Source organism: Hippichthys cyanospilos, chromosome 1, assembly GCF_059441005.1.
Source record: "Hippichthys cyanospilos isolate Australia breed blue-spotted pipefish chromosome 1, RoL_Hcya_1.0, whole genome shotgun sequence".
Classification (NCBI taxonomy): Eukaryota; Metazoa; Chordata; class Actinopteri; order Syngnathiformes; family Syngnathidae; genus Hippichthys; species Hippichthys cyanospilos.
In genome coordinates this window covers 29577679-29592908 of record NC_142369.1, presented here as the reverse complement: position 1 = coordinate 29592908, position 15230 = coordinate 29577679, and the positions used below count along the sequence as shown (strand labels likewise).

General features: G+C 42.4%; 1 protein-coding gene across 1 annotated transcript; it reads left to right on the top strand.

Moving 5' to 3' along the window:
• Positions 1-6921: 6921 nt before the first annotated feature.
• vsig8b (V-set and immunoglobulin domain containing 8b) lies at positions 6922-14827 on the top strand. The gene is made up of 8 exons (XM_088412203.1): positions 6922-7017; positions 7369-7439; positions 9383-9552; positions 9661-9859; positions 10001-10156; positions 10243-10365; positions 14047-14185; positions 14264-14827. Exons 2-8 carry the CDS (start codon positions 7376-7378, stop codon positions 14502-14504), a joined length of 1092 nt encoding a protein of 363 aa, XP_088268329.1. The 5' UTR covers positions 6922-7017; positions 7369-7375; the 3' UTR covers positions 14505-14827.
• The last annotated feature ends 403 nt before the right edge of the window (positions 14828-15230 follow it).

Sequence of the window (15230 nt, the reverse complement as noted above, 5' to 3'; positions counted from 1 at the left end):
GGACTTCCAACAAAACACATAACAACAAGGACAAATTAGGTATTACATTCTTAACGTTGTAGGTGCCAGAGTTTTTTTTCAATATATTCTTATATCACTATTTGTATCTTGATAATGGTTAGGGTTTGAGGCATACAGAGTAATATATATATATATATATATATATATATATATATATATATATATATATATATATATATATATATATATATATATATATATATATATATATATATATTGTGGCGGACACATAGGACCATGTCTCTCACCCAGTAGGCATGTCTCTATGATCCTTTGATGCTTTGAACCTGTTGGCTTTGTCTTTGCTGTTTTGGACTTTGTTGTATCAGTTTTGTGATGGCATGCGAAGAGTAAAGATCTCCACTAGCACAGCAACGTGTGGTTTCTTCGCCTCGCCACATTGGTGACCCCAGACGTTAGAATGGGTGACCCCGGATGGGTCATCTTGCCATATTATTATCCCAGACGTTAGAAAGTTTCGTCAGGCTGTTGGAGATGTAGTCTCGCCACATGGGTGACCCCGGACGTCAGAATGTTTCAGCGAGGAATCACCGCAGACGTCCCACATCGTGACATTCCTCCACCAGCCTACTATACGTCAGGTAATGCAGCAAGCTGGTACCACGTCAGCCAGCCAACACCCCGACGAGGGTCCTCTCACCCGTCGCCCAGTCCCTTGGCGCACCAGGGATCGAGCCAGCCAGCAACAGGCTGGTACGGGCGCTGGTGAGAACGGCTGTGCAGTCCAACTTCGGAGTCCCTGGCCGTCGACCGGGATCTTCCAGCCGGGCGGCCTCATCTACTACCGATGTCCGTCCGGCCTCAGCAGTAGGCCTCCAGCCACCATCATTCAGCCGCCCCTCCGATTCACCATGCCCGCAGGTATGGTCCGAGTATACATCGGAGCGGGTCAGTTGGTGTTGGTGCCGCAGCAGGTTCATGCCCAGGCACAGTCTGGGACGCAGCCGTGACCGGCCGTCCCTCGGAGGCCACTGTGCCTGCCAGCATGCGGGTCAGCACTGCCACTCCGGCTCCTGCGGAACTTCAGAACATCCCTTTGCCAACGCTACCTCATGGTTTTCACGCTGAGCGTCTCACCCTTACTCCCGTCGCACCTGGGGCCCTGGTGTCACATACACCGCCCAGGACCGGACTGAGTCTCAGGGTGCCAGACTGGTGAATACCCTGTGGGGTTTTCCGTTATGCCTTTCTGGGTGTTCGGGGGGGAGCTGTGTGGCGGACACTAGGACCATGTCTCTCACCCAGTAGGCATGTCTCTATGATCCTTTGATGCTTTGAACCTGTTGGCTTTGTCTTTGCTGTTTTGGACTTTGTTGTATCAGTTTTGTGATGGCATGCGAAGAGTAAAGATCTCCACTAGCACAGCAACGTGTGGTTTCTTCGCCTCGCCACAATATATATATATATATATAGCATATATTGAATGAGCTAGCCTTTTTTATTTTAAAAGAAGAATGGACAATTTACATTATAATACAATGCTTCTGGTACTTGATGCAACGTGGTGATACCAAGTTAACTAAATATCAAAGAGTTTCTTTTTTACTTTTTTTTACTTTTTTTTCATTACTTAGCAGGCTGAACTGCGCTGTTGAATCTGCTTTGTTAAGTATAAAATGTATTGCATTATCCAATGTTATGTATGCTTGCTTATTGGTGGCTTTTTGTTCTTTTCCCCTTTTTTATCATTGATGCTTGCAGAGATGCTAAGAAATCACAGCTCGTGATCTTTAAATAATTCTATTGTAAATGTTTTGCTCAAACACATCATCATGAATGGTATGCTATTTTGGAGTGATACACTCATGAGACTAAAACCGAATATCTTCATAAAAACATTGTGGACTAAAGTGGGCCAGTCTGAGTTGAACTCCAGCGCTGAAAACGAGTCCCTCTCCAGCCCCGGATGGGAATAGTCCTCAGATTTTTACCGTAAACATCATCATCAAATGATTCCATCCAATCGCAGTTTAAATCCCCCTCCTGCAAGCGAGGCTTGAGATCTGTAGTCTCCACGGACTCGCGCCGTGTGCCAAACTTGACTTGGTTTCAGCACAAGAAGCACAACTTATTGGATTATAGGGGTCTATGATATATGCTCACATTGCTGGAGGCTGTGTGTACAAGTGGGGATAAGTGTGGGTGTGTGGCTAGAGAACAAGGAGAGGGATGCAGCCGTAAATACAGAATGCGCACGCCACCTAATTTTCCCTTTTCTAAATTTATTAGTGGCTCCAATCTTTTCATTTGGATTTTTCTGAAGATGCAACAGATGCTTCAATCCTTTTTATTGTTATTGTTTAAGCTTGGAGCTTGTAAAAGTCTACTGTTGCCCATGTGAGGAGAGAGATTTGCACAAGGGTGAACACTGAAACCGCCGGTGTCCCTGCTGCCTATTCAATTGTAATAATAATTCTGTTCACCCTTCACACTATTCATCTTAGCTAGTGTGGGTGTTGCATTTTCCCGCTGATGATAACAACAACATCGCACAGCAGATAGAAAGAATCCTTGAACATGCCTCTTGATTAGAAATTCTCTGGCACCGTATGTGGATGGATTTTAGCAGTATGCCTTAAAATAAATAGACTGTGGTATAGCGTGGGAGTCATCATACTGGTTTGACAAAGCAACAAACTGGCGAGGTGATGTGCGATGTGAGATTTTAACTGACTTCACTAATACCTTCCCCGATTGGAAGTGAAGTAACTCACTGAAGTATATGATCGTGGTTCTCAAACATGGACGTCCTAAATGGAACGATCGTCTTGGATAATATTATGGGTGTGGACAGTCCGCTACAGATTCAGAAATGCTCCTGGAGCCAAATTCGAAGATTTATCAAGTTCCCAGGAAGATCAGATTTTTTTTTACTCATATGCTACATTCAAATATACTGACCCACCCCCACCCACCATTTTTTTTTTTTTTTAAATTGCAAATCCCCCACTTCAAAATGAAGCTTTGTCTGATTGCTAAAACCATTGTCCAACCATTGTCCAAACCATGTCTGCTTTCTGGGGTACGTTCAGGAATGTTTAGCCATTTGTCACAATGGTGGAAAATTACTAATGGATATTTATTGAGTGATCATTGCAGCTCTTTAAGCAACTCATGAATACACGCTGGATGTCTCTTGTCACTCTTTCTGTCAACGTACCTGTTCCACTGGCATCCACATGAGAAATACTAATAGGGAATCAATATCATGATACAAGATCATCACACACTATTAGAAAGTGTTTAATTACAATGGCTTTTCAAATATATTTATGGATACATACTATATATTTTGATCAGTTTTTCAGTTACGTCCATCCATTTTGATACCACCCATCCTGTTTAATATTTAACCTTTAACATTTAAAGAACCATTTTGACCTGGTTTCCACAGATAAGACAACATTGGGAGCCGCAAACAGTTTGTTACATCTGAAATGAATGATGTAAATTCATATATATATATATATATATATATATATATATATATATATATATATATATATATATATATATATATATATATATATGAATTTATATATATATATATATATATATATATATATATATATATATATATATATATATAAATATGGGAGGCGGACAGAATGTGTTTGGGTGTTAGCAGCTAGAGGAGCTGCATACAATAGTTTTTGTTAACCAATGTTCTACCCCATTATTTCCATTAAAAGAAGCAAGCAAACCGAACCAATGTTGGAATTCATCTGTGTTCACAAACAAAGGCATTAAGATTGGATTTATTCAGTGGAAGGAATTCTCCAAGCGCTCCAGTTTGTATTGTATCTGTGTTTTCTTATTTTGGAAAAACTGCTTTTAATGCTTTTAAGGCCGTTCTATATTTCCAGTTTCCATTCTCCGGCCATCATTAACCTCTTCGTAGTTTTTGTGTTAACAAAGGTTGTTACCTTCTTGGTTACAAGAAAAGAATTACCAGTTACCCACAGTTTGAGTTCATCTTTGTTCGCACGCAGGGCCATAAAGGAGATTTATTTCGTGAAGAATTCTCCAAGCGCTTTAGCTTTTAATGTTCAGTTATATCTTAGTCTGTAAATGTTTGATTTAAATCTGGAAGGCCTCGATATATTTCCGTTTCCTGTTTTACTTTCCTAAAACTGATTGGCAGTCTCGCGTCATGTTTCGTCTCTTGTCACACCAAACACGTTCTATGGATGTGACCCTATCACCCAATCACGGAACTGTCAATGACAGCAATTCAAATGTGTCGCTAGTTACGTCGTCCACATAGTCGATCCGAACCAGGCATTATTTATTTTCCCAAACCATGGAAAGCCGCAACATAAGGATGAGAGCCACAGGTTGCAGACCTCTGGCCTAACCCAACTAACTAAGGGCAGAAGGCTGCCTATACCCTGTCATTGAAAGGGCAGATATAGAGTCTGACAATTATTGAAAGAATCAATCAAAACATACTGCCTGCCTTAGCTAACTGAATAAAGCAAGCAACATCAAGAAATCTGTGCTTGTACTTGTAGTCGATGTCATTCTTCATCCCTGAAATGCGATGAGCTTTCCTGAACAGACCCAAAATACACACAAATATATACTTGTATTTTTTTGTCTCATTCTCTTATACAGGGCCCACAAACTTTGTGTAGATTGTGGTTGTTTCTGGTTTATAACAGGGTCTAGGTGAATCTAGTATCATGCTGGAAATGATGGAATCTTCACGCTAAGAACCTGCGCAAGCCATAAATGTATATATTTCTTAATGGGACTGTGGTTACTGTCTCTTTATGCACCTGTTGGTCTTTGAAGCATCGGAAATCTCAAACAAGTAAAAGAACATAATTGATCAGACATTTTTATGCTTTGTACGCGCTACCATTTTTTGATTGCAGAAGGCCCTACAGCCCTCTCTAACAACTGTAGAGAATAACACATTACTATTCAAATACATTATTATTTAAGCAGGCCTTTCTTTAATTTAAACCCATTTCTTCAATATATTTAATAAGCCACTGAAGTCTTGCCAAGGCTTGAGGATGCCTTGACACAAGCACAAGACGTACCTCTTCATAAACAAGGCCTTTTTCTTTGGGCGAGAGACACACAATACCCTGGGCCCGTTCCCATCCTGTCGCGGTTACCGACTGACAATGTTCACACACATTTACATTCACATTTTACATTTTACATTTTCAATGCACCTCACATGCAGAAAGAGAACATGTCAATGGCATACAGGAAGGCCAAGGCTGGGATTTACACCCCAAGCTCAGATCTGCCAGGCAAACACGCTGACGAACCGTGTGCTCCCCGCTGCCCTTATCTATTTATATGCACGACGTACCGTATATTGCATATGCACAAACTGAACATTATTGACTTTGAAGAGGGGGTGCAAAGTAAGTATACATTATACTGTCATTTCCTGCCTCTTGCCAACATCTTTCCTTTTCAAATGGATATTTTGGGTGCGATAAAATGTGCCAAAATGAGCATGATTGGCAGTAAAGCCATTTGAACGTGTCAGTTGGATTCGAAACAAAGGTTGACGGCCTTGTCAGATTCAGCATCAAAAATCCTTCCTGTCCATAATGGGTCGTAACGGTCACCTAGTGCAATGTCCCAATATAGTATGTTTGGCTCCACCACGGTCCTGTCGGACCGTCCGTCTATTCATGCAGTTGCCAGGTCGACAACATCTACCAAGATAATTAACCGCCTGCTGATGAAGCAGTCATCCAGCACGACATTACACCCCTCTTGACATTTGCAAAATCACTCCCGCCCGGACACATAAATAGACAGATTTATAGATGCGCCCCCCCTCCACCTGTGAACTCTCCATGATGATCAGGTGGCAAGACAAGAGAAGTGGCTGCGATTCCTGATGCACCGATGGGGCTTCCCACCGAGCGTTACTAATTTGTTCATCTCCTTAATGAACATTATTGCCAGAATCACATTAAGCCGGCACTCCGCTGACTTAATGACTAGCGCCACGCTCGCTGCTCACGTCCCCGCATATCGCCCGCCCTCTCATGTGATCGATAAGTTCAACTTAGTCTTTTAATTTTGGCATCATCGGCCACAGTGAGTCTGAGCGTGGGGGATGAAGCTGATTATGTAAAGCGCAGCACCGAATCATTGAAGCTCCTGTAAATCATTCACGGATGATAAGAATTGGAGACTTGATGATAAGTCAAACAAGAATACAAGTGAGTTCCGTGATTATAAAGGAAAGGCTTCATTTGCCGCCTGAGCGCTGCAGATATTCTGGCATGTGCGATTGTGTCTCCTTGGCACTGAGGCCCGCACACACACACAAACATCTCCTGTGCGCACTGACAACAGTGCGTATCCATCTCAAGGTGTGTCAAGAGGGTGTGTTGGGAAATGTAACTTTAAATTGTTTACCGTCTCCTTGAAGAATTTACAACTTGTTTCAAATATCCCAATGCTGAACTGCACGCGGTCTGAAATCCGGAAGAATATTGAGTAGAGAAATCATTTTGATGTTCCGCTTCCCATAAAAGACATGCAGCACTCGGCTGTAAACGAAGCTGTTAAAATCAGAGCACACACGTGAATCAGGGCGAGAACTTGTGCAGCAACATAGTTGTGTGCGCACAACGTCGTGGCAAGCAATTACTCATCTCTGCCTTCACCCCCTGCTCAGAATACGTTTATAGACAAGAAACATCGACACAAGACAAATTAAACTCATTTCATACGCTGCTTTCTGATTTATAGTTTTGATTAGCTTGAATAATTAAGCCGTTGCTGTATCCTACCTCCCCAAAATATAAACCTTTCTTGGATATTAGAGTGGGAGTGGCCACGAGCTGCCCTATGGACAGAGAAGGTGTGTTCATAGTTTCTTCAGCTGGGTTTCACCTGACAGCTAAATCAGCACACTGCACCAGAAGTGAACAACTGACAGGCCTTCCACAAAACAACATTCATTTTGGACTGCTTTCTTTCCTAAAGGTATGTTCCTGCTCATCCATTTTTTTTCAATACAGTATAACTTTCCTGCATCTTTTGCAAAATACAACCCACGATAAAGTGTCTGTTTACCGAAGAGGCAGTTTGTCTTACTTCTGTTTGATTAGCATTGCTGTTCAGGTTTATTTTGGCTTCAAGGTGTAGAACAACAAGGGAAATTGTGGCAGGGGGCTGCTTGTAATGAGAATTCTTAAAACACAAGAAGAATGTTACATGTGTCTTTGATGTCAGAAGAAGCTTTTAGAGAAACATGAAATGAGTGACACGCCAGGCATTGAAATGTACCTCAACGATACCTATCAAAACAATATCCCCTTTTGGTGTTCTGCTCAGGTTGACGATGAAGCCCGCGTTGTTTCTGAAAGCGACCGTGTTTTTTCTGGTAACAGTTCATCTGAAGCAAGGTGAGTGATGATTTTCTCCTTGAACTCATATTCTATTTATACAGCAAAGTAGCTTTGAAACAATGACGGTCTGATTAGGCCCTGCAGGATACGGTTAGAAGCACAACAGGTCGGTAATTCACGCACTGGATGGTCTGAAAGTCAAGGCAGCTTCGGCTGCATTGCAGATGTGCGATGAAGCGTGTAGCTACAGTATCATGCCGCGTAACACCCAGACCCCATTTGCTGCTCTTTAATAACAATTAAGCGAGCACACAAAAACAGGAGTGTGAGCGTAACAACCCCGAAGTCTCCTTTTTGCATCACCTCATTCAGTTCCGAATGAATTAGCGCAGCGTGCCCGTTGCCTGGCCAATCCCGCTGTGTATGAATCCTAAGTAATTGCATTGTGTGACAAATTTAGCTGCCTCCGCGCTGGCCCAACACATCATGTCGAGACGACGGCATTCTGCCCAAAGCGGGGAGAGGTGCTTCTCCGGCTGTACGCCTTTGACTGACTAATCTGAAGTTTTCCCAGAATGCCTTTGTCACATTTGTAACTTTCAAGCTCTAATGAATGACTCAGTGTACTTTGTTTGTGGCGACAGCATTAAGGTGCCCGCAGAGTGTTTGAGAGGAGATTTAACAGCGAGGGGTGTCAACGGTGGGGCGGACTGGATTTATCAGCATTCTCCATTAAGAAATTTAGCCAAGGTCGAAACATCTAAATGGTAAAATGCTGCAAAGATGAATGAGAACATTACAAGTTTAGATGTGCTTAGTGCCGTCGTGTCTGCCTCCATAAAATGTTGGCTTGAGATGCAGGCTGTGGCTGCAGGCTTTGCGAGATCAGCACAGACCGTGTTTTTAAGCAAATTCGCTCGTGATCGTTACGAATGCCGGACATTGCAAAGAATGTGTGCGCTGAGACGGCATCGGTTATCGTGTAAACTTATACCCTCCAAAAAGCCTTTCGACGCTTTCTTTTCAAGATGGAGGCCAATTAATTTCCGAGCAGCGCTCCTCTCTTTTTAGGAGCGCAGGCCCTGAGCTTGAATGCCATTAAGCGGAAACGGTCATGCATTTTAAAGAGATTTTCTTCTGTCTTGCTTTACACTACTGTTGGATTTGGCTTCTACAAATTGGAGAATGAGGATTGAATTTCGTATTATGTGTACGAATATCCCTGATAATAACAAAAATACTGTCACTTGGGGATCTTTTATATTTCTTTGTGAATAGTGTCCTGGTATGGTAACAGTACACATGCATCTACGTATATCGTTTTGACCGATTGTCTGTACTTTCACGTTAAAATGGACACATACAGGTGCATTTCACGAAAGTCTGTAAAAACAGAATATCTCAGAAAACCTGATTGAAGTAGGTATTGTCAAAGTTAAAAAGTCATAGCTGTAGATAGAAAATGTAAATCATGAAAACTTTTCTGTGCATGGTAAATCTGGATACGATGCTGAATCACTTTCCAAAATGGGAAAGGAAACCCTGTATTCACTGTCTTAATTAATAATCCAAATAATTTGTAATATTCCAATCCTTCTGAAAAGTATTTTCCCATGATTTTAATGAATAAGTTTAATATTTTGGACTTTGTACAACATTGTGATTTGTTAAAATCTTACCATGCAGTACATGCTTACAAATATTTATTATTCTATAACAAATATTTCATATTGTATTGAAATACAAGCTATGCATATTATGTTGCTTGGCACATGAAGACCCGCCAGAAAACTTTGGGACGTGTAGTGTTAATAAGAGTAATATAACGAGGTGATAGTACATTTTTATGATTTTCAGAGTCATAAAAAGACACTGAGGGAAGTCGTAATTGAGATGCGTTAAACCGGGCTTCAAACCCCTGGTTTGGAAAGTGTGAAGATGTTGGACACCTGCCAGGTCTACAATGATTCTTTTGTTCTTTTCAACGTGTGAACGCACAGATGTGACAGAGGCCATGCGGGTCACATCCACGGGCCCGCAGACCATCCAGAAGGCCCTGGGTGAAAAGGTCCTGCTCGGGTGTACCTACACCCCAGGAATCCAAGACACTGGGGAGCTGGACATTGAGTGGTCCAACGTCAGCCCAGACATGACGAAGAAAGACAAACTGGTAGGCGTACTGTCTTGGATAACGTCCAACGTCCTATTTTGGCTTTGAGCTGTGTTTGTAGTAAAACCGGCTTCGCTCTTTCATCATTACTCACTATTTGTTTGCCAGATCTTGGAATACACAGAAGGCCGTATTCACAACTACGACCAAGGCCTCTCTGGCAGGATCAGCTTCACAGGAGACCCCAAGCAGGGGGACGCGTCCATCTCGCTTTCGGGTTTGAAGCTCTCAGACACGGCCACCTACCAATGCAAAGTCAAAAAGTCGCCAGGCGTCGACATGCGCAAAGTAACTCTTGTTGTAATGGGTGAGGAAGATTTCTCCTCAACTGGTTTTACCAGTTCATTGACTCGGTCGTCACTGGAATGTCCTTCCGATGTTGTCGTGACGCTTGGTCTTTCAGCTCCCAATGACACGCGATTTCTTTTACTTATTTATTTTTCACCAGTTCCCCCGTCTGTGCCAAAATGTTGGGTTGACGGCAAGGAGGAGAAAGGCAGTCCCGTCACCCTCCGATGCGAATCTTACCAGGGATCGTCTCCTCTCACGTACACGTGGACAAGAGAAAACGGCGGTGCAAAACCACCCGTGGCCGTCCCGCTAAGTATGGCATTTTCAAGGAGTAGAAATTCAGTACCCAGAAAGCATGCTGGCTTAATTACATGTTCCTCCGGGATGTCTCTTATTCAGACACGCAGAGTGGGGAGTATTTGATCAAGAACCATTCAGACAGCTACGCTGGAAGTTACGTGTGTGAGGCCAAAAACCCTGTTGGCAAAGCTCAGTGTAAATATGCACTGCAGGCACACAACCGTAAGTAAAGGAGAACATCAGCCCTAATTTGACTTTCTGAACCTCGGAAAAACATCTTACATTCACTCGTGTAGATACTTGAAAGTGCAAATATTACAAGCAGCATTACAATCCCCACCCTTGCAAACCACAACCAAGGAGACAAATGAATTTGTTTGTTTGTTTTTGGCAGCTTAAGAAAAGCTCTCAAGTGTCTTCATAGCATCTGTGGCCTGCTTTTGTCAAGAGTAAATAACTACGGCGTAGTGTACTGTACACACACTAATTCTTGTCTTGCTAAACTCAAGAGATTTGAGAGGCCCTTGTTTCTCGCAACTGAGCAACTCCTGTATACTGCCGATGCCAATTACGGAGTGTCGATCACGTCGTCGCCAAACACAAATACCCCCACCTCCGCCGGCAGCTCAATCAGTTGTGCCACCGGTTGCAAGCTAACGCTATTAGCAAATGCTCATCTGTGCATCCGACTCAAACTCAATGCAGCTCTGCTCACTCTTTGGCTTTGACGTGACCCGTACGGGATGTGCGCATGGATTTTTACCCAGCCAAGCGGATCATGTGGTGGGTGGAAAAAACCTCTTGCGGAAGCAATTACTTTGTAAATAAGTAGGACGGAAGATCGCTTTGCTCCTCGACAGGGTAGTAGCCAGAAGTCGCGAGAATAACATGGCACCTGAATGAGCTGTGGTTGTGCATGCATGCATGCACAGTCAGGTTTTTTTTTAAATCAAATTCACACATATCAAGAACAATGCTCATCGCGCTCAGTCAAGCAGGCCAAGTCTAAGTAAAAAGCATTTGGAGAGCTTTATTCAACAGACAATGCAATTGTCTTTGCCGGGGCCAGATCCTCAGGTTGGCACGGCTCAGAGGTAGAGTGGTTGTCTCGTAACCGAGAGGCAGTGGGTCCAAACCGCAGACTGTTGTGACCATGTCAAAGTGTCCTTCAGCAAGACAATGAATCCTCAGTTGCTCATGAGTAGGTAGTATAAAGAGGTTTGAGTAACTGAAGTAGGAAGGTGTAATGTCAGTCAATTTACTCCTATTTTTTTGGACAATCTCATGCTCCATTTGCATGCATTTAATTGCTAGCTAACAGCCAATAAGAGTGAGCAATTGTCACCAACTGCCGACGCAGTTGATTGCAAACTGCGATCGATGGTTCTATGTTAGAGCTCATATCACAATGACAATGCACAATGACGCAAAAATCTCTTCACAGTTGTAAACATTGCTTTTTAGTTAGGTGCTGCTTGCATAATGATAACTGACTAATTGTCCATGACAAAAGTCTTGTCAGTTATCCATTTAGTAGAAACATAACCCAACCTAACCTTAATCTCGTGGTTTTAGAATTGGCTTGTATGAGGTCTGAAACCCTACCATAATTTCTTTTATCCATCTATGCATCCAATTTCAATAGCCGCTTATCCTCACTACAGTCACTGACTTGGCAGCAAGCGGGGGACACCCTAAACTGGTTGCCAGCCAATTGCAGGGCACACATCTATGTACAATCATTCACGCACCCAACCACACCTAGGGACAATTTAGTTTATCCAATACACCTGCCATACATGTTTCTAGTGTGTGGGAGGAAGCCGGAGTGCCGGAAGAGAACTCAAGCAGCCACGGGGGGAACATGCAAACTCCTCACAGCAACTGAGAGTGCTAACAAGTCTGTCACTGTGCAGCCCAAATTATTTTTTGTGTACGAAAATACATTTCCTTTAGTATAGATCATTTATTGAACACAGACTTTGAGCTAAACAAAAGTTTTGCTGCCAACAGAGCGCGCATAAGTTACTTCAAATACAAAAATATGTTGTTTTAAATCATTGAGATGAAGTAGTGGTGCTGTGAGAACCATATTTAATATCAAGTAGGATTTCCACGAGCTTGAAGGACTTACTTAATTCAGTAGCGGAATGATTGACACAATTCATAGTTGAAGTCACAAGGAATCACAAAGAAAACAGTCTTGTTCATCAAGAACATTTGGTTTCATCTTTCATACTTCCTCTTTCATCCTAGGCAGACATGTTCAATGACAGTCATGTCTGGTACCTTGGCTAGCCAATCCTGGAGCACCTTGAGCTTCTCTTTAACTAGACAAATTTTGATGCTGAGATTAAGTATGCGATGGACAGAGTGCCCTCCTTCTGCAAAATTTGATTCCCTTTTATTGTGGCATACAAAAAATGATTAATACTTCTAGATATTTTGTTCAATTTATATTGCTCTCTACCCTGTAAATCTCCCTCATACCCCCATATTGGATATAACCCTAGACCATGACTTTTACGCCACCAAGTTGAACAGTTTCTTTTAGGGGGAATCTCCAATCCCTGCAGGCTCCATTAGTTTGTTGCGATGTAATTTATATGAAAAGTTTTTTGACAAATTCACCCTTTGCCATTTTTTAATGCAGCCATCCGTTGAGCAGGCTGTAGGCCTTGTCAAATGCTACACTTTTTTGGCATTGCCTTTTGTTTCGTGTGTGTTTGGAGCCACTGATTTGACCATGGAGGCTATGTTGAGACAGAGCTTTGCAAACTGTTCTGATTGACAAGAAAGAGGAGCTCTGCTGGAAAGGGTCCTTCCCAAGCAGTTTTCTGCGAGGTCCGTCGGACCTAGGCTTTTGAATCCAAGGCATGATGTTAAAGGTCAAGCTGCAACTGATGTGAAGGAATGGTGTCTTGGGTTTAATTTTCTATAGACCCAATACTTGACTGATCAATTATTAAAAAACCCACGCCCCAAGCCCGTGTCGTGTTGATGCGAAGGCCGTGGCTTCTGGCGAAGGCAGATTTCACAAAGCATAGCGACACAAGTTAGCTGAATTCTAATTGGCTAAAAACTAACATAAAAATACAGCACTGCAAGGAGTGTAACCAAATGGATATCAAATGACACGAAAAGAACAGAATATGGAGGATAATTTTATATATAAAAATATACAAATTTAGTAAAAATAAATGTAAAATGAAATTTACTTTTAATATAGTTATTATAATTATTATAGTTTATTATGTTATGATAATATGAGGTTTGTTTAGGATAGCAGCGAAGGCCTTGCTGGCCCTGACGGTTCACCACTGAGTAATTGCTCTTTGGATTACATGTGGCGCGCCGCTCGGATGGGGGCACTCATGTTTCTTTTAGCTATGGAAAGCGAAGAAGAAAAACATTTGCCAACTTAATGCAAATTGCGTTTTGGATGTCAGTTTGTGTCTTGTGTGCAGCTGAGTGAGTTTCTGGTTTGTATGCCAGTCGTAAATAAAACCGGAAAAATAGAGGAAGTAGAAGGTCGGTATGCCAATCGTGAGGGAGAGATTGTGAGTGTGTGTGTGTGTGTGGGTGTGTGTGTGTGTGTGTGTGTGTGTGTGTGTGTAGGGGGGCGGGGTTCTCCAAGTTGGGTTTCACGATGGATCACGAGAGTCCGACTATTTGTAAACAAGCAATTAAAAAAGTCAATTTTCCACATTAAAACCCCTTTTAAATATTGTTGATTTAATATCACTCAGGGTGTCAATCAATACGACGTATAATTATCTTTGTAAAGTCAACTCTCGTGTTGGATCTCATTAGAATGTGCACAGTGGTCGTCACGCTGCGGCCAATCGTTGCACGTCTGATGAAACTCAAGCGTTTGGACTAAAATGGCATCCTGTCTTCCAGCCACCAATAAAGTGGGCGTGATAGTGGGGGCTGTGATCGGTGCTCTGCTCCTCCTCCTCCTCCTCTTGCTCGGCATCTGGCTCTCTGTCTGCTGCTGCCTCAAATTACGCTACGAGAAGGAAGTTGCCAATGAAATCAGGTATTGCATTTGGGAGCATACTAAGACTAAGAGCGTTCGTTTATATTCTCTGAGTGCGACCTGGGTGTGTTTCTTCAGGGAAGACACCCGTGCCCCCGAGAGTCGTCCCTCCAGCAGGAACTCCAGCTATCGCTCGGTCCTCGGCTACCGCACCCACCAAGGGGTGTCGTACAGCTCGGTGGGAAACCGCCTGCCCAGTGTCAATGAGTCGAATGCCAGCCACCGCAGCAATGGCGACAAGGCCTCAAGGCAGAGCCCTTCAGTGAGGAAACCCCTTCCGCCACTCAAATATGACCATCGCTACGGTTATCCCGTGTGACTACATATATACGAAATGGACTTCTGGAAGGAAACGCATCAAAAAGACTTTTTTTTTTTTTTTTTTTTTTACTCTGCGTGCAAAATATGATTGTATTTTTAAGTGTGAATGACTATGCCAAATGGTGCCATGCAACAAGATAAGCATAGAGGTATTATGATGTTATGCAGATATATTCTATACAGAATCCAACCTCATTTATTGGACTGGATGTTCTTCATGATGTACTGTTTTGTTGAATATTTCTGCCAGTGTGTTGAATATATCAATATTGACTCAATATAGCATTGATTTATGGAAATTGTAAATAACACTTTGCAAGATGTCTGAGTGCTTCCTTTTCAATAGTTTATAAAGGTAGTTCATTCCATTTTGTTTGATAGGTGAGCACAATTTTAAAAATGTTTTTAAAAAAATGCCCTAAAAGGCTAGAGGGAGGAATAATGTACTGACTGTGACCTAATCAGTCAAAAATCCAAATCAGGTATAATGAACCACTGGAGATGACACTTTATGTCCTGAGACTGGCCCATATAAAACAAGCAATTTGGGAGAGTCTGGAGCGATGCATTAGCATGCACAAGTCATTCAGCAGTAAACAAATTACCATCTAAAATTCTGACTATGTGCATAAACAAGGCCAGACACTAACTTTCCTCTGGCCTTGTATTTGCCTTTTGGAAAATTTCATTTACATTACGGCCTATCGCTCCATCGCCTTGTAAA

Bases quoted from the DNA above. Each gene is read 5' to 3' on its own strand.
- vsig8b (XM_088412203.1), top strand. From the start codon at position 7,376: ATGAAGCCCGCGTTGTTTCTGAAAGCGACCGTGTTTTTTCTGGTAACA. The intron at 7,440-9,382 runs GTGAGTGATGAT...GTGAACGCACAG, and splicing joins AACAGTTCATCTGAAGCAAG to ATGTGACAGAGGCCATGCGG. The intron at 14,186-14,263 runs GTATTGCATTTG...GTGTTTCTTCAG, and splicing joins GAAGTTGCCAATGAAATCAG to GGAAGACACCCGTGCCCCCG.